Source organism: Chlamydotis macqueenii, chromosome 2, assembly GCF_036417535.1.
Source record: "Chlamydotis macqueenii isolate bChlMac1 chromosome 2, bChlMac1.mat, whole genome shotgun sequence".
NCBI lineage: Eukaryota > Metazoa > Chordata > Aves > Otidiformes > Otididae > Chlamydotis > Chlamydotis macqueenii.
This window is the reverse complement of record NC_141557.1, coordinates 137,648,987-137,668,747: the sequence shown is the minus strand read 5'-3', so window position 1 is coordinate 137,668,747 and position 19,761 is coordinate 137,648,987. Positions and strand designations below refer to the sequence as shown.

Below are 19,761 nucleotides of genomic sequence, written 5' to 3'. Positions count from 1 at the left end.
AGGAAGGCTAATGTTACTGAATAGGAATGTGGAGGAGGTAGTGTGGGTAATTCAAGCAAGTTTAGTCAGCACTTACAAGATTCTTGAAATGTTTCTTGATGTCCTACAGAACTGTTAACATCTGCACGGCTTGTGAGAAGAGCCACATTTCTTACAGCTGTATGCTAGCTAGAATGCAAAAGAAAAGTGGAGGGGGATCAGAGTTAAGAATGAAGCAGCTGGCTTTCAGTACAGAGATTTATCGTTTTACTCTCATTACAGACCAACAGTAAACTCTACTTGGACTCTTCTGCATCAGCTTCTTTGAGATGGCAGGTTGAAGGCTTGGGAGTTTAGCTATCAGTAGATACAGTCCAACAAAATACACACAGTTAAAAAGAAAACAAAGCTTTTAGATAAATAATCACAAGTGAAGTTCAGTGTTTCGAGGAGCTGTCCCAGTATGACATAATATGATGTGGAGCATGTGTTCAAAGTCTACATTTAAGACGGTTAAAAAAAAAAAAAAAGAGAAAGACAGATTGTTTTAAACAATAAGAAAAAGAAACAGAAGAAGTGGGGGAGTAATAAATGAGAAGGCTACTGGCTCCCTGCAGAACCAAGAAGACCATGCAGTTTCTTGTCCCCATTCTTGTCAGGGTTTGGGGCTGCTGGAGGAAAGGAAGGTATGTTAGGAGACTTCTGAGATCTCAGGCCTGACTGAATGGTGTAATAGTACCTTGGTGCAATTGTTTCACAACTTCTTTTTTTCTTTTTGTGCTAGAAGAGAAAATGAGGGAAGAACAATCAGTATCAGAGTCCCACTTTCTGTTTCACTCCTTCTTGTAAAAAGAATCACATACATTTTTCCAGAATCAGGGTTTTTTGGTCCAAGTTTGGGTCCCCCCTCACCCATTTCTTTCTTAGCCGTTGAGTCTGATTTAAACTCAAGCTGTGCCAATATTGTAGATATTTGTAAGTTGCCACAGTCTTTGTTCATTTCAATTAAGAGCAAAGATTATAAAAGTTTTGTTTTCTCATTCATCTATTTGATATGAAGGAAAAGTGGTATTTCTTTTGTTTTCTCTGGTTAACATAGGTTGGTATGCTTACTCTTACCTTTTCTCCCTGCACATTTTAAGTGAACTGATTCTGGTTTTACTCAGTTAATTTCTTTACAATGTGCCCAAGCCATTCACAATGGGAGTGCCAGAATCTGTTTCTGTGTCTCCTACTGTTTCTTAACAACCTCAGCAACTGAGGAAGCTGCACATCTACGCTCCTGTCCTTTATTGCTCTGCTTAAGTGGTGGTTTCGAATAATTTTCTGATATTTTCTAATACAAAATGTATTGTGTGTTCGCTTATAGCGAAAGCACAAACAGCTGCCCATTAAGAAATAAGACTAATTAGGACCATTGTGATGAAAAGTATCCTCTTATTACAAGAACTCTTTTAAAGCCTTGTTTGAGGTGTCTTTGTCTACTCACACGTTTCTGCTGTCCATACTGTTGATCTATAGCAGATGTCCGCTGTGATAACGTACTATGCTTTTTATCCCTTCTATCTAACCTTAGACTTTTTGCTGTTACACTCATCATCATTTAATTATAGCATGTGGCACTGTAAGAGCTCTAACATATAATTACTGCCTCCTCTTCTTTCCATTCTCCCGGCATCAGAGCACAGGCAAAAGCAAATTTTTTAACATTTTAGTTATGAGGATAACTGCATTTGATTCATCGGTGTTCACCACCTCATACCTTCTGAAGCGGTGGGTTTAGTTTCTGAAAGTTTATTTCCACTTAGTCTTGTGGAAACACATTTTATCTTAATTTTGTGCAGATTGTTGGCATTGAACAGAATTATGTGCAAAACAGAGTAGCTCTCTAAGTCAGAGCTCATAATCACCTTTGGAAATGACCTGTTAAGTTTCTAATAGGTCATTTGTATGCACAGTTACTGAAGCTACTTGCTCTGTTGTAATAATTATGAAAAAGATAATGGATAGGAACTCATTGGGGGATGATTATTCTTGTTAACTGTTTAGCATTTCATCCAGGTACTCCTGTTTCCCCCTTTCTAAATCTTTCTTTCATAATTCCAGAATTTGCCTTGGATAGTTGTTGCAATTCAGCAGTTCTTTATTTCTTCATATCCCAAGAAGTTTAAAGCCTACCAGACAGTCACTGATGTGTTACATCTTCTGTTCCAAGTGAGGACCATAAAGAAACATGTCCTCACAGGAGATCCCAGTGCAGTCACTATCTCTATGCTTTTGAATTCTCTCTGCCATTGGGATTTAGCTTTCTTAATATGTATGTGGTGCCAGAAGGATGTTTATAAAGATGTATGGGAGCCGCCCTATATTTTTTTCTTTTATTTCTGCCCTGCTTGCCATTTGATCTCTTTGACTGATTATAGGTATGAAGAAAATATCAGGTTTTGTTTGATTATATGTGTTTTGGTGCAAAAAAGAAATTATGTTAGGTTTTGGTGGACTGTTTTCAAATTCACATATATCACCTGGCTGTAGTTGTGTGAGCATGACCTGGGTTCCTATGACTGCATATAACGTGCGATGCTACTTACTGTCTGATGTGCTGCTTGCTGCAATTTTGGTTTTTTGAGTATTTCATACAGAAAGGCATCTCCAGAAGAGGATGAGGTGGGGGAAGGAGGTGTAAGTTGGGGGTGGTGGTGGTGGTAACAACATCTGACTTCTTTGGCTGGGATAGGTAGGTTACAATAGGAGGCGCTGAAACTGGTCTGCTGTTGCAACCTGTACTACCCAGTTATTCTTCAGAGGAAGAGATGTTTATAGCAAAAATTTTGAGAGAAATACTTAATATTATGTTTGGTACTGTGGAAATGGAACAATACATACTGAGTATCATAAGCTTTCTCCTGTATCAGATGGCTGAGGTTAACTTTTGATACAGGGAAGAACTTTCCTGAAAGCATCTCCCTTTGACTTTCCGAGTACCTTGCCATGCATTTGGAATTTTCCGGATGGACAGGGCGTGTCTCCCTGTGCATACGGCACAATGTTGGCTCCCTCTGGTGGTCAGCGGTCCGCTGGAAGAGTCTCCAGCCGTTGGTTGCCAAGGCGTGCTCCCAGCTCGCCACGTACCCTTCTAAGCCCACGGTTGGGCCCCGACTGCAAAGGCTGAGGGTGCATCCTGGGACTGTTGCCACCCCATGGGAAAAGGCCACCCACGCAACCACCCTCAGCCCCGCCGCAGAGTTTCTTTCCTCCTGTTGAATATTCTTCCCTTTCTCATGAGAATGGCTCCTCTTCTGGTTAATGCACTTCTCAGTGAAGCAAAATGTGTATATCCACGTAGGCCCAAAGCCAAATGTTTCCGTAGCATGGAGAAAGTTAAATCTGCTTTTCTTGAGATTCTTTTCAAGTACAAGAAAACTTACGGTGTTACCAAGGGTTAAGTGCGTCCATGTTGAACATTCAGAGTTCAAACGCATCAGACTTCTTTACTTTGTCAATATTTCTCTTGCACTTGTAGCATTGAGTGGTTTCTCTCTGGTGTCTGACTTCCTGCCCTGCAGTTTCCTCTCCATTTAACACTCCCTTCAGTGTAATGAAGGCTATTTCTTTCTTAAAATTTTCTAAAGCAGAATGTAAAAACAAAACAAAACAAAAAATCACCGTTTTTATATACAAAATCAAGTAAGTAAAACTTCATTAAATATGTGTAGGAGTGTGCATGCACGCACATACGCACACATGAACGCCTGTGTGCACATATGTAGAAGTAAGCCATGGACGCCATACTGATCCACAGCAGTCATTATTAAATTGCTGTGTTGGAATAGCTGGTTTAGCTGGCTTGATGAAAATGAGATTCTATAAACATAAAATCTTTTTTTTAATGTGGTTTTTTTATGAAAAAAAAAACATTTAATTTGAATCTGCTGGGCATGAAATGAAGCATGCTTTGTACAACTATCAAGCATTGCAATGCTATGATACCTGAAATAGTTTTAATATTTTGCTTATATTTTCTGTAATTTCTGTAATAATTGCTGATTTTTTTTTTTCAATTCAGACTTCAGCTGTATGATTTTTTTTTGGTGTTCTGATATTTAAAATTCAAAACAAAGGGAAGCTACTTAAAAAAAAAAAAGGAAGTTTTAAGTTTTATTGTGTAAAACTGAGGCTGCTGTGATGCTTTAAGGTCTAGAAACATTGCTTGCACTGTGAGTGGTCTCAGTAGTTTACAGCTGTTTCCAGCATTTACAGTTAAGCATGTATTTCTGAATCTTTCTGGGGCTGGGGACAACAAGGCTAACCCATCACCTCTCTTCCTGGGCGAGCCAGCCTGATTCCTCTGCTAGTATGAATTTGTGTAAATTCATTGGCTTCAGAAGGGGGTTTAATCTGGTTTTACATTTGTAACATGACATACACAAGTTTCTGCCTTTCCCTTTTCCTTTATGTGCTTGTATTATTTCACACTAACATTTAAGTATGCATGTGATATATTAGGCCAGACAACTGATTTGAAACATACTTTTGTTTTTGCTAATGTTAACATTTGTTTTGCTCGAGAGCTTATTTATTTGTCAATAAGTGCTATTATCTCACCTAAGAAAGTATTTGAGATGGAGGGTATTAACTCCGTGTGAAGTTTCTGAGACCCTCTTTCCCCACTCCCGCCTCCCCACTGCTGCTTTCAGGTGCGATCCAGTGCCCAAAATAGCAGATAGTTGGTGTGTGTGACATGCAGCATCGAGGAGGAGCTGACTTGTAACTAATAATGAATATTTTCTCACACTCTGTCTAGACAGTCAGTCACGTTAACCCAAGATGTCTTTAATGCCATCATCTGATGATGTGACATGATAGTCTTCCAAAGTGTGTATTTCCACAAATGCTGAAGTACTGATTAGGGTAATAAATTGCACCGCTTGGTATGAGACACTGACAGTCTTTGAGATAGGGGAAAAGCCTGGAGTTTCACTTTTCTGTCACCGGTAGTGGCAGTAAGCAGCAGTGGTGGCACCTGTGTAAGGGTTTCTGAGGATTTCAGCGTATATTTTTCATTGATGGATTAATACCTGTCTTGGCTGGCTGAGCAGAAACCAAGGAGTTAGGATGCCTGGTGACTGAGGAGCACCGATTCTTACGTACACCAGCCGCACTGCTAGAGTCGTCTGAATGCCTGTGGTTCTCATGAGGCAAAGGACATAGATGTACACACAAATATTTATACCATCTGGCTTAGCAGTCTTAGGAATTAATAAATTAGAGGCTCTAACTGTTCTTTTCACTAATTGTATGGGAAGCTTAGTCTGCTAATTTAGCTGTCTATCTTAGATGGGAGGAATTAGCAGACCTCCTTGGACTGGACTAGTACTTGCTGTTGAGAGGGAGTTTAGCTGCTTTCTGTTTTACGGGTAAGGTCTTGCTCCCCAGGCCTGAACATTTGGCCTAACAGAACAAAATTTTCATTGTTTGAAATATCAGTGTCAGAAATTGGGTTCTTGGACATAAAACTGTGCAATCTGAGAGAGCGGGGATTTGGGAGCTCGATCAACGAGGTGAGGAGTGGTCTGTCCCAGACTGGCCAACACCGTTCCATGCCTTAGAGGATCGTGACTTGTCCATGAGAAATTCCACAGTTTAAAAACAAGGAAAACCAGATTTGTACCCATTACCTCCTCAGTAGTCCCTATGCCATCTTTTCAGGTGTATAATCACCTCGTACACTCATGTTTGATTCTTTTTCAGACTAAAGGACTTCTGGCATGTTTTATAAATATAAGTGGTGCCTTTTAAAAGTACAGCCGTAATAACTTTTTTTTTTTTTTTTTTTTTTTTTTGCTGGCAGAGTAATTTAATACCTAAATTTGCCCTGAATCTAAACAGATTATTTTAGATTATCTAGTCTATATTGGAGGCTTTAGGTCGAGTTAAATATAATGGAATATTGGTATCACTACTCTCTTAGGACTTTTCTAAAATGGGTGCAACTATACTTTACACTGTGTATAAATACATTAAAATAAAGACGTTCATATTTGTTTTGCTTCAGACTTTTAGCTGTGTGTAACAAACTATTTACTGTTAAGTTAGGACCTTACAAACTTTGGATTAAAAGCATAAATAAGCTTTTGGAGAGCAAGTTTGGAAATTTTAATTGGCTGTGGAAGAGAAAATGTTCTTGCTTCTGCTGGGAAGGACATGTACTATATGTGGTTGAGTATGTAAGAGCATACAAACAAGACTACTTTGATGCTGATGGCATTTGAGTTTCTTAGATGCCAATATGACTTCATCTGTAGTTTGTCAAATAATGTGCAATTCTAACAAGAGTAGGTCTTCCAAAGAAGATAGTAAGAAAAGGAAATTAATTACTGGTCAGGGAGCCTTTGGGAGGCCGCACACGAAAACACTCCGGTGGTTTCCTCTGTAAGTAGAGAAGCGAAGGGGGTGATTGCTAATGCGGAGGAGTTGTCATCTCCGTAGCTTGTAGGGAAGGCCAGGGAGTGGATTTGGCCAGTGGTTGCTCTGATTGTTCTTCAGTTTTTCATGCTGGAGGTGGTGGGCACCTCCAGTTCACTTCACTTGGGCTTCAGTGTTCAGTGGGCTGGTTTTGGAACATCAATAATAGTTTCTGTGACATGAAAGAAAACCACTCAAAACACAGTTTTTAGTTTGGTAGTTTGTCATCAAAGTGAATTAGAAAAGGTCCAGGAAAGAATATAAACGGGAAAATAGTATTTTGATAGTGATTGTGGGACTATTTGCTTATTAACTGCATTGGTTATGCAGACATAGAGGCATTTTCATGATGATTGGTAGGATATTTAGAATAAATCCACCTTGTCTTCTCCTTCATTACCAGGTCTACTGTTAGGTATTCAGCCATGACAAGGGACCTTGCGGACTTTATTTTCTAGGGGCTTATGGATACTAAGGGCAGCTGCTACAATTTGGCCTTTATTTTGCTTGTCTGCTCTTGCTAAAGTATTTCATAAACCACTATGGTGGTAGTAGATCTAGATTTAGAATGTATTTTTCCCTGTGTTGCTTTGTATCTTCAAGTGATTTTACATGGTAAAATTTGCAAAGCCTGGAAGGGGAAGGAGAAAAGAGGCATTTAAAAAAAGATAGTGCAGTTACGACAGGAGTCAGTTTTTAGTTATTAAATAACTGAAAGTGAATTTATGATAGTTTTGAATCTGTCAAAACATGTCAGATTGTTAAATAAGAGGAAAAAGATTATTTTTCTAATTTTTTTCCCTTTAAAAATGAAATTATATGGTAAGACAAGTTTATTTCTTTCTGGAGAAGATAATATGTCCAAGCAAAGCCAAGCCATAAAATTTTTGTCTCAGCTCTGAGATTGAACTCATGCATTGCTTATTTTGTAATATGTGTAACTATCTGGCCTTCAGTTGCAAAGCCATGAGCACGGGACGCTGTTTTTTTTGCCAGTCAGCACCTCTCACCCTAGAGAACTGAAACAAAGGGGGCTGCTTCTGCATTTTTGGTTGGTTGTCATGATGGTAGGACCAGTCGAGGTACCATTATAGATGAAGAACATGACACAAAGCATTGCCTGCCATTTCCCTAGTTTACATCGTCCACAAACTCTTTTTGCCAAAACTGGGAGAGTAGCACAAAAACCCCTTTCAGCTTTTGGGAGGCAGAGTGGAGATTGCATTATTCTCATGACTTTTTTTTTAGCACATCTGAGGAAAGCTCTGATAACTTAGCCTGAGATAACTTCGGTGAACTTGCAGAATGCATAATTTCTTCTAGCTCATGCATATTAAATGAGAAGAAATGGGTAAACTGAGTATGCTTTCATTTATTCTCAAGAATAGCTGGTGATATGAAACGTTAAACTGTCTGAGCAGAGGAGAACCAAGATAAGACTGCAGCGAAGTTGTGATATTGCTCTTGCAAAGGGGTCATCTTCAGTATGTGAGCTTCATAGTCTTTGTGCTAAAAAGGCAATGAAACGTCATGCTGTCTTGAAAACTTTGCTGTGCCCATCCGTCACTTGCCTCACATGCATTTTCATTCCTTGTGGATAAAGCTTGCAGAGGTGATGTTTTGTGACAAAAGACCGAGTCTGAGTGTCTGAGCTGCTTTCTGATACCCACCTTCTGCAAATCGCCTAGGGAGTAAAAGTTCTCCACTGGGAAACTGGAAACTGGGTAATGTTCTCTTTTTAGGCCAGTAACGTGACTGCATCTGGTGCTGACAGAAAGTTATCTGTATGTTGTGGCTGTTTAAGAGCAGTGGTTTATAGCACAGAAAACATACATTATGTTTAGATCCTTGTTTATTCTTTAAGAAAAAGTCAAAAGGGCCAAGAGACAAATGGAATGAAGACTGGACCAGTCTCAAATAAGTCTCAGGCATGCTTGGGTGGGAGAGGGTCTGCAGTGGTGTTGTCCAAATGCCGTGCTTTATGGCTGCATCACAGGACTTCCAGATTTCCCCAGCTATGTGGTGCATGGCGTGAGTAGGCTTTATCATATATATTAGGCTTATACGGTGCCTTCTCAAATGAGTCCTTTTCAACCAAGGCAGATACCTTGTAATATTGTCCTGCTCTATGTAGTGGCAGGTCTGAGACTCAGGAGTTGCGGGCTTCCACAGACACTGCCTTGTAACACAAGCCAAGCTTGTGTTGGCTTGGCCAAATCTGAAGGAGAGGAGATTCTTTGCTGACTGCAGCGAGATAGCATTATGGATGAAGCAGCTCTATAATTTGTCCTCTGAGGTGGACTTGTGGATTTCTGTCTCCCAGTTCATCACTACTGTGACTTATAACCTGTAGTTACCTGCTTGCAAATTCCATGCTATCCCTGTAAAAAAATCCAGGTTAGTCTAGGTAGCCATCATCAGTGTTAAATCCCACAGATTTAGGTCTCAATTTGTATAATTTGGGTGGATTCTAATCCTGCATGTCATAAGTGAGGTTTGTCCTTTCTGTGAGTTTAAAGCAAACAAGACAATGGACTTTGGCAGTTTTTGTTTTTATTTTTAACATGTTGGCACAGAAGTAGTAAGTACTGTACAATCAATATAGAGCGTCTTTTAAGAATCTTTCATGCCTGAATATACATCTGGAACTATTTGCACTAACTAAAAGTAAAATAAATGCCACAGCGTATTATACCATACTTTTTTTTCATTTAAAAAAGGAAATTGAAAACACACCACTCCTAGAAATGCTTGACATTGAATTGGCTATTGAAATGGTATCAGTAAAGTATTTATATATTCCATATTTTGTTCCATACATCAGCTTGCCTTGATGCGTTAGACTTGGAAGGGTGCCACATGAGCTGAAATGTTGCCGTATATGAAAGACCGCCTTGTTTTGAAAGTGGACGAAATCTTTTAGGGTACAGGAAGTGAAGTAAATCACTTTGAATACATGCTCCTCCTGCAAATTTTACTTTGTCTCTTCCCTATTTGTCTTCAGAAGGTGGCTGTGCTTACGGTAAATATCAGTGTTCACCTAACAGCTAAATATAGTGGTGAAAGTAACTCCCACCATAAAAGTTGAATGAATGACAAGAACAGTATAGTTTCATGAACCAAGAAATCCACAGAAGAAATATAATAATTTAAAGTTGGTTTTACAACATTCTTTAATTTAAAACGGAGCAAAATACTTCTGTGGTAAAATCACAGTTCTTCACTCCGTGCTGTAAAAGAGATTCAAGAATGTATATTTCAAAATGTTTGGGTTTTTTAAAATAAAAAATATAATCCAAAGCAAATGCAATAGGTCTCTGCATACTTGAAACATATTTTCTGAATTTATTCTAAGTCTCTCACTGGACCAGAGGGTTGTGTGTATGGATTAGGACTAGACCATTATTTCACCATCTATCTCCATCCTGAATTGATTGCAGTGAGCACTGCAGAATGAATTGCAGATGTCTCCTTTTCCCTCTAGTTTAGAGGACCTCTGGTTTCAGCCCCATTTGATCTGAACTGGGCTAAGGAGTGCAAGTCTGTCACTGTTTAGAGGGATTTGGAGGAAGAAATCTTTGCACCTGAAAGAAGTTACTCTCTCTTTATACGTAGCCTGCACTCTGAAATATGTGATGCTGTGGGATATTGCCTGTATGAAACTTTCTGATGTGTCGCTGCTAATTCAGGATTATTGTTTGAAATGTCAGAGTCTGACAGGGAAAAAAAAAACCAACAAAAAACAACCAAACCAAAATTAGCTTTGCAAATGGAGAGTTTGGTTTGACATGAAAGCATAAAAATGTTTTTGAATTCAAGAAATTAAGCATTTTTAAGACATAATTTTCCTTACAGTTCTTCTAAGTTTCAGGCAAAGTTCAATGTATTGCTCCTGTATTATAAAACTAGAGCAAATGTACATGAAATTGTATGCAGGCAGATTTTCACATGTAAAAAATAAAGATTTTCTCTTGAGGGATTCTTTCTTCCCTTTGCAAACCTTTATTATCTCTGGATGTATGGATACCAAAATATCCACAGAGTGTTTGTATGAAAAACATCTATACATAAAAGCCCTCATGGAATAACATGGTTTAGGGGAAACTTGGCTTGTGAATATGACTTAAATACTGTTTTGCCATTAGCTTTCATATCATCAGGCAATTTTTCAATAATTAGAGTAAAAAGTGTTGATTGTGGGATTTTTTTTTGTTTGTTTGTTTTAATTAAAAAAGATAATTAACGATTTGTAGAAGCTGGAATTCTAGGCCAAGTATCAGACAGTACAAGCTTTAGGAGTTCTGATCATAAGAACTGGTAACACTTTTATCAGCGATGGCTCCACTTTGGGCTCCATCCCCACTCCGTCCCTTGACTGTGGGTGATCTACCTCCTCAAAATGGAGCTGTCATGGTTCTCTGGGGCTGTGGCCAGTGGGACAGCGGTGGGTGCAGAGCTGCTGGAGACGGATACTCCCAGCCCCATAGCTCCCTCAGACATCGGGGAACCAGCAGTAGAGGCAAGGTAAAGCAGCAGTGAGAGAAGAACGGCTCCTGCTGGAGTTTTGCTGTTAAAAGAAGGTGGAAAGGTGGGGATGCAAAGCCTGCAATGGGGCATGATGTTCTCCTGGGTGGTGTGGTGTCTCCCAAGCACATGGAAGAGCTTTGCATTTTGCATTGTACTTCTTCAAAAGCTCTTTTCCTCTGTCTCCCTTCAAGGAGAGTCTCTGCTCTGACAAGATAATCTTGTACCCTGGTTAGAATTGTTTTGAGGTGTGCTTGAAAGGAGCCTCATATCTTCTTACAGAAGGCAGAGCTTGGGAACTTACAGACAGCTGGAGAGAAATCTGTCTGCCTGCCATCATACAGTAGCAGAGTGGGGTTTAGGGCTTTGCAAAGGGGAGAGAGAGGTTCAGCAAAAGTAAGTGGCCTGGAGAGGGTTGCTTTTGGTTTTTTGGGTTTTTTTTTTTTTTTTTTACCCCTAAGAGGTAAAAAGAAAGATAATTAGGAAAATCAAGCCTAATACCGTTAGATTTATATCAGAAGTGCAGGCATCTGTGGATAATGTCAGCGATCTGCAAACCGGGTGGCAGACACTGTTCGAGGGAGTGAAAACCAGTTGGATCCCGGTGGAATGGCAATCTGAGATTGGAGGGCAAACCCAACACACCGTTTCCCACGACCATGTTCAATTTAAGTAACAAAACATGGCCAGCTTTTTGGGAAAACCTCCCCCCTCCCATCTGAGTGTGTTTCTGATCAAACCTGAACTTTGAAATGCAGCAAGGGAGAGGGGAACAGGGTTGGGTGCCGGCTGGGGATCGCTTTTAGTTCCCAGCAGCTGAATTGGAGGATACAGGCTGTGCCTGCTCACCGTGAGCAGCAGACTGTCAGAGAGGAGCTTGATTTCTCTTCACTCCTTCTTCCACCCACCTCCATCTCCTCTGTGCCTGTGTCTGCGCTCCCACATGCTTCAAATCTGTGTACCTGGACTGCCTTCCTTAACAGTTCAGCGTGAGTGTTAGCAGAATGAAAACCAGATGGACCAGCAGTTCCCACTGTTATCTCCCCACCAGCTCTGGCAAGCCTCCCTTTCTCTCTCCTTTCTTGGCATGGCAGAAATATTTGCCTTTATTTAGGAGGGCTTGGGCTCACTGCTGTGCCTCTTTCCCTCTGTTGCAACATGAGCTGAAAGCTATTTATTCCCCTGTTGCTGAGGTTGGTTGAGGTGAGTGCAAGATGAATTCGGCTATTAAGGAAGCAATTAACATTTCAAGATGAGTTTTCGTTGTTCTTTGTATTAAATTAATGGTTTGTTGAAGGTATAGATTTAACTGATTTAGTATAGTGATGTGGAAAGGAAATTTGTATAGAATATGTTTAAAAACTTGCTTTTGTTTTCCAGCATGTAATAATTTATTATTGCTTGATTTGCAAATCAAACCTTACCTGTCTGTATATCAGCCCTAATATTTAAGCTAATCATTTTGGATACTGTTCCCTACACCGATGGGGTTTACTAACCTTAGACCAACACTATGGATCCTGTAATATTGTATCTGTGTTCCCTTCATCCTGTTCTGAGTGAGGATGTTTCACTGCTTGTCTTCCCCAAACTTGTCTCTAAATTCTATATTAAATGAATCCCTGTCCCTGAGAACTGAAGCATCGTCTGTAGGCACAAAGGGTGAAAACGGCTTCTGTAATTGTAGTACCTGACACACTGTGTCTCTGGGACAGAACTCCTCAGTTTCAGGCAGCTAAAGATTGGTATCTATTATGTGTCGTTAATTTTTCTGTATTTTTTATTATTAAGTGTTTTGAGGCTCTTTTAAACATACCCTTCCTTTGTTAAATATATGCATTGCATTTTATTTCTCTTAGTGTCGTTCAGGGCAAATTTTAGAGATAATTCTTTGGTTGAAGTTTATATCTTGTTAGTAAGAACAAGAAAAGCATGTCACAAAGTGGAGTGACAGCATTTCTAGAACATGACAGACTTTGCCATTGTCTTGAACTAAAACCACAGATGTACACATTTACCCACTAGCAGTGGCACTTAACATGTTTTGCAAAATAGTTTAATGGAGCTCAGAAAGATTTGTGTAGGACAGTGTATAAAATAAATAACCCCAGCCCCTCAAAGAAGGGATGGAAGAATTAAACTTACATGTATTAAAAGCTAAACTTGGTCTTACTCATGGTTACTCAAGATGGCTCACTAAACTTCTGGCATGAGAAAGGAAGCCTTAATGTTCCTGTCGGTTGGTAAATGTTGTCATATTTTGTCTGTTCTTGATAAATGAATCGTAAGGGTTTGGGCGGATTTTTAAAAATTTTTGCTTTAATTTTAACATACAGATGTCCAAAAAGATGCTGGAAAAAGCAGATACTTTTGTAGCTTCTGTATCAAATGTCTTACATCTTTAGATTTTTAGTTGCAAGAGAACTGTTAGGTTCTCTGCCTGGTTTTGCCTTTTGTTTGTTTTGTTTTCCTGGGGAGGAATGTTTCTACTTATATTGCAGGTTTTGAACATTACAGTTGTTCTTAATGTGTGAAGGTGCAAACTGAGATGCTTTTTTAAAAACAATGGTATGTATGTGTGACGACTGACTTACCATTTTGGCATGTTGTGTTTATTTTGCTGGTGAATGTAAGAATATCCAGAGGCAAGGTGGTAAAGTGATCCAGGAGGCCCACGGTGTTTAACATAAGTATCTATGATTGCAAAGAGAAGCAATGGAGAGGACAGCAGGTGTTACAAAGAGGAGACATGAAGAGAGCTGACTTCCACTATCCCACCTCACCTGTACTAAAGAGCTTCAGGTTTTAGTTCTGCAGGAGCTGTCATAAGGGGATTTATTACCTTCCTGTCTCTTCATCTATTTTTTTCCTTCTGGCTAACGTGAGACCCTTGAAGAGAGGTGGCATTATTGCAGCTCCAGGAGTGCTTGGGAGGTAGCATCTGCACATGCTAGAAATAAAAGCAAAAGATAATGCAGCACCGCTACAAATGAGGTCTCACCATCTGGTTACACCTTCTTAAGTAAGGTTTAGATGATGTAATTTGGGAAGAGCACACTGGAGTCAATAATCAGGTGTAATCTTTTGAGGCAGATGCTGAAATGCCTCACTTCTTGTATTTTAAGTTTGTGTCAGAGGGGGTGTGCCTGGGGAAATAAACCGGTGTGTTCCTGTGGTGTGTGTTGCAGATCGCACTGAGAAGCATTCCACAATGCCAGACTCACCTGTGGATGTGAAGACACAATCCAGGCTGACGCCTCCAACCATGCCACCTCCTCCCACTACCCAAGGAGCTCCAAGAACCAGTTCATTCACGCCCACAACATGTAATTAGACTTCTTTTCTTCTTTTTCTTCCGTGTTCTTTCTGTTCTCTATGTAAGAAACCAAAGCATGTGAAGGGAAATGTGCATGACATGGCAGGAGCAGCATTTGATTGCAAAAGTAATTAAGCAAAACTAAGATCACAACAGATTAATGCATCTTTAAGGTATGAAGGTATTCAGCTCAGAGTTGTGTTGTTATTTCATTGACAGCTTGGCTGCAGTGTCAAAGAACAGTGAGCGCTGGTTTCCTGAGTGCTTAATGCTTAGATAGTCCTTCTGTGAGAAATACAGAAAACTTTCTTCTTCTGTTTTATGCCATTCTGTTGTTTCGTTTAAAGGATCCCGTTCCGTTTTGTGTAGAAACTTCAGTAGTAATTCTTCATCATTTTTTGTTTGTGTTTTTAAAGTAATTCATAAAGAAAATACTTGAATCTTCATCTCACTTATGATTGAATGAAGAATTCTAATTTCAGAGCTATATAATGCCCAGTTAATTTTGATATAAAACAAAAAATACAGGCCTTTTATTGTTTTATTTTGAGATTTCTAGTCTGTGACCACTTTACCCCTCTAGATCACTTGTGGCTGCATCTCTGTCTCAGTTTATTGATGTAAACACACTCTACTAGTCTTGATGGAATTACTCTATGTTTGTACCAGTGTAACTGAGATTTGTATTTGGCATGTTGTCTGGAGTATTCTTTTCACAGCCATGAAATGATCCACATTTCTCTTACTAAGATTTAGCTGCAAATTTTTTGGTCTCTTTTATACTGCCTCATAATAGTATAAACATGAGAATGTGTTTACATTTCACATTTTAAATAAAACATTTTTAGAACAGTAGAATACATATGCCTGAACAGAATGAAGGCAGCATCTTCTATTTGTCTTGCCTATGTCTGTTTAGTCCCTTTCTGTCTGTTCCATGCGTTCTTTCAAATTCACCTCTGTGCAGAAGGCCAGCTGGAGGCCTTCGTACCACTCATCCCAGGGAACCCTGTCCTGACAATTTACATTCAACTTAAACAGTGAGGAGGGTTTGTGCCAGCCCTTAGAATAAACTTGAAATTTAACCCAGTGACCCTGATCCTGCAAAGATTTGTCCGTTTTGCTTAACTCCAGCACCTGAATCATTCTAGGAACTGGTCCAGTCTAAAGTTAAATTGTTTCTAGGTTTTCACAGGATGAGGCTCTTTACAGATTAAGCTTTCCAGTGTGATGCACTTTGCACAGTTCAGAATGATCTTTGGCAATCATGAAAGGAATAGGACTATGTTCTTCAATCACTCTTATAATCCTCACTGTACTCATAAGATTTCTGGATGTTTGCTTATTTGATTGGGTTCAGCACTTTGAAAGGTGTGTGAACTGTAACTCGATTTTTTTGGCAGTTTATATGAAGAATAAAGGTCTAAAAAAGTCTAATTTTAAATGCCTCTTACCTTGTCAGATTTGAGTTTTGCCTTAGTGGTTCCAGCTTGTATAGTAAACAGTCACTTCTATTTGAGTGTCTGTTCAATTTATTATTACTACAGGGGAAATGCCTGTATGTCAGGAAGACCATACTCGTTTTCTAGTCAAGAGTATGTTTCCTTGTTTTAGGCTATTAAAAACTGTTAACATATATTAGTTTGAAATATAAAATGCTAAATTATATTTTATTAATAACATGGTTTGGTTTTATAAATTACATAGATCCTTGCCAGTTGGCAAATTAGACATTATAAAGAAAGAGATAAAATCACTAGTACCAGGTGGGCTACAGAGAAAAAAAAAATTCAGAGAAACTGTGTTTGGGGAGTATTTCTTTATTTCCTTTGTTGTGGGAGAAATTTTATCTGCCTTTCTCCTCCTCGTATCTATCCTAGGTAATGAACTCTGCTCTTTCGTGCTTTCTTGATCATAGCCCCTCTGCCTAGAGCAGCCCTTTACCAGTGACTGAGTTGTTGGGTGGTGTGAGGCTAGAGCAGGACATGTTCTTACTCTTCCCAATCCTCATTTACTAAGTTCATGGTATGATGTCTTTTGGCTGTGCAGGTTCCTTGCAGTCACGATGTATTTGTTTACTCAGATATCTCACTCTACTGTAGCGCTTGGAGGTGCACATGGAGCTGAACTTGCTGAGGCCAGCTTCTTTCTATTTCTACTTTTTCCACCTCCTGTTCTCCCTCACCCATGCAGGTAGAATAGGAAACCAAGAACTAGGATGAAACACGATGTTCTGGTTTTGTTAGTGAGGGGGGGCCTAAGGTGGTAGAAACTAAGTAACTGTTCAGATAGCTTTTTCTGTAGAACCTCCAAAAGGGCACTTCTAGGGCAAAAGCTCCTTCAAAAGTATTGTGGTAGGGGTTTAAATCTGGTGATAGATTAGTAGTGATTTAAATCTAGTAATAGGTGCCCACCCTCAGAAAGGAATTGCTGTCTAAAAATAAAGAAGGCTGCTGGATAAAGTGACAAAGAGAAAGGCATGTGTTTGGCTTCAGAGAGGCTGAGCATTAAGAAACATTGAAAGCTCTTTGAGTTGCTGGCTCGCCATGGTTGTGCTTTTAAATAGGAAGCAATTTAGACTAATCTTCCTATGCATTTTTGATTGTGGACAAGTTCCTCATTTTTCAGATGGGTTCTGAGTAACTTCCCGAAAAGAAATCGGCAAATCTCTCCAGGGCAATGGCTGGATGAGGGCAGCTGCTGGTGGGTACAGTCGCATGCTGTGTGCCCGCACCTGTGCTGGTGCATTCGTATTTCCAGGATACCGTCCTTTTTCTTGCCATTTGCTGTCATTTTGACGAGTCAGACTCAAACAACCTTAACAAAGTGGGTTTGACTGTTGCTGTTTGTCATAGTTCAGCCCCCATCAGGACCAGACTATGCAGTCTCTCTTTTTTTTCTGTTTTCCCCTTCTTAAATACGTTATCGCAGAGGCGTTATCATGGAACATTCTTCTACCAATTGGCTTGGCCTTGGCCAGCAGCTGGTCCGCCCTGGGCCTGGCCGAGTCCACTGAACAAAAGGGAGCGACTTCTAGCAGTTTCCTACAGAAGCTACCACCTTAGGCCCCCCCTCACTAAACAAAACCACAACACTGTTCCAAGTAACCTGGATGGAAAAGGATGTCCTCAGTTTGATTTTCTGCTATCTTCTGGAGTGTGGATAAGAATCAAACTGAAATCGCTGCCAAAAACTGTCTGTTGTTGTCTTCACTATGTTTGTATGAATCTCGTTGCCATAAAGTTTGAACACTTAGTACTTTAGATAGTTATTCTCACTGCAACCCCTCACAACAGGAGAATGCTTTCCTATCCTTCTTAGAGATATGGTATTGGCACATGAGAGCCGAGTGATTTGCTCCTGGCCTCTGAGAAGTCTCCTGAACTCTTGATTCATGCCGTAACTGCGAGGCTTCAGGCCGCACTGAGCATGGCACCGCTTGTACCTGCACAGACAACTTTGTGTGCTCCATATGCTAGCAGCTAGGAAGTCTGTATTGGAAAAAAAATAACCTTCTCATTGGGTGGTGTAAGGTTAAAACGTGAAAGTCCTGTTTTATAAACACAGCTGTCAGTTGTGTGTACAAAACACAAGTAAAAATATTCACAGATAAACTGAGGCTCCGTGAAATATGTCTGCATGTTTTTTCTACCCCAAAGAGCAATTTTTTTTTTTTTTTTTTGTCTTCAATCATACTCGCACTCATGCTTTTTCTTTTCCCCTCTCTCTCTTTTTAAAATCCTCTGACAAAAGGCTGGTATTTAAATGATGCTTTTCAGGTCCAGGAGCACTTTCGGGAGTGGGAAGGGGGGGAAGCTATGTGAAAGGCAGCTGCTGTTACTTCCAATCCATACACTGAGCAGTACCAGCTACTGGGAAATAGATACAAACTGTGGAGTGTCGCTCTGTTAGAAGGCTAATGATCTTTGATTGTGCAATTTAATTAATTTTGAGGTCAAGCACAGAAAACATAAGCTGATGGATTTCCCCCTCTGTCTTCTTTCTCCCTCTCTTCCCTGCTCTCTCGATTTTATCCTCCCTTCTCTCTTTTTCTTTCAGTAACCAATGGCACTAGCCATTCACCAACAGCGTTAAATGGAGCTCCATCTCCTCCTAATGGCTTTAGCAATGGGCCATCCTCTTCCTCTTCCTCCTCTCTGGCTAACCAGCAGTTACCGCCAGCCTGTGGAGCTAGGCAACTCAGCAAACTGAAGAGATTTCTTACAACCTTACAGCAGTTTGGCAATGACATTTCACCAGAGATTGGGGAGAGAGTGCGTACCCTTGTTCTAGGACTTGTGGTAAGCAAAAAAAAACAATGATGTAATAACTGTGATCTTTTTCTCTCTTTTTCCTTCTCTTATGCTTGACATGTTTATTATATAGAAGAGTGGGTCACATACACTGTATATATCGTACGTTAGGGATATCAAACATGCTAGAATGGAGTGATGTCTCTTGCTGCTGCAGCTAACATGAGTAACTTGACTTCCCATGAGTGGCAGCTATTCCCAACCAGGTGTAGACTTGACTCTTTTTGCCAGTATAGTATTATTCTGTAATGGTGCGAAAGGATTTTTATTCTATACTGGCAGCACCCCTAATGTAGGCATACCTTGAATTATATAGAGTAGTAAAATATGGTTGGCTCGCTTGGTTTGGTTAGCCGAGGAAAGGAGAGTGCCATATATATAGTGGCAGAATACTGTTGAAAGGATGAGCTAAACATACGTTTGTACTGCGGTTACGCAGTGGAAGACCTTTTCTCAGTATTCATTGAACCCAACAATGAGACACCTGACAGAGCATTGCTGCTGCTTAAGTCACTTTATTTATAAGACTATCTTTATGTTATGAATGGTAATTTCAGCTTTTTCTTGCCTACATCTGTCAAGTTGGGCTGCTATTTTACAGACAAACTGTTGTGAATCTGGACCAGGATTATTTTTATTCCGAGTAAAGCCCCCTCTTTGCCAGACTTTGTTATCTCCCATGTATCTCCTTCAGTAGTAATTAGATGTACCAGGGAAAATGCTATTGTGGTGCTCTAATTTACATCTGTTCTGAGCAGCTGCAGTTGCCATTGACTTCATTTGGAGCAAAGACTGCCAGCACTGTTTAGTTCTAGGGCTCAGGTGTCCTGTGCTTGTATCTTCACAAAACACTACCTGACAGCAATGGGTGCCTCTTCACTTGGGTCTGTGTCAAAAAGGAAGTTTAGTGTGGGGAGTGTAACTTCAGTGAGTCCTACTCTCCCTTTGCTTCCATATCTAGAATACCTGTTAAATGTGGTTTTGCTTGTCATGTGGTTCTCTGTGAAAAGAGGAGCTGGTAAATAAACTGAAGACAGCTTTGGGAGCACGTACCTGCTATTGATTTTCAGATCAAAAGTGCTTGCCCACTGTTGATTACAGTTTATTTCTACCTTCATCTGAACTCTGAGGAGCAAATTAGGATCTTTTCCTTGGGAATGTCCA

The 19,761-nt window shown here is 39.9% G+C and overlaps 1 protein-coding gene across 6 annotated transcripts in view; it reads left to right on the top strand.

Annotated features, from left to right (window-relative positions):
• Positions 1-19,761, top strand: part of RUNX1T1 (RUNX1 partner transcriptional co-repressor 1) — a 116,673-nt gene that overhangs the window by 48,466 nt on the left and 48,446 nt on the right. For all 6 annotated transcript variants that reach the window (XM_086741003.1, XM_086741005.1, XM_086741006.1 and 3 more), the window contains 2 exons: positions 14,157-14,294; positions 18,344-18,585. In XM_086741003.1, the coding sequence (XP_086597129.1) occupies positions 14,157-14,294; positions 18,344-18,585 (380 nt within the window). The remainder of the gene's footprint in view (positions 1-14,156; positions 14,295-18,343; positions 18,586-19,761) is intronic.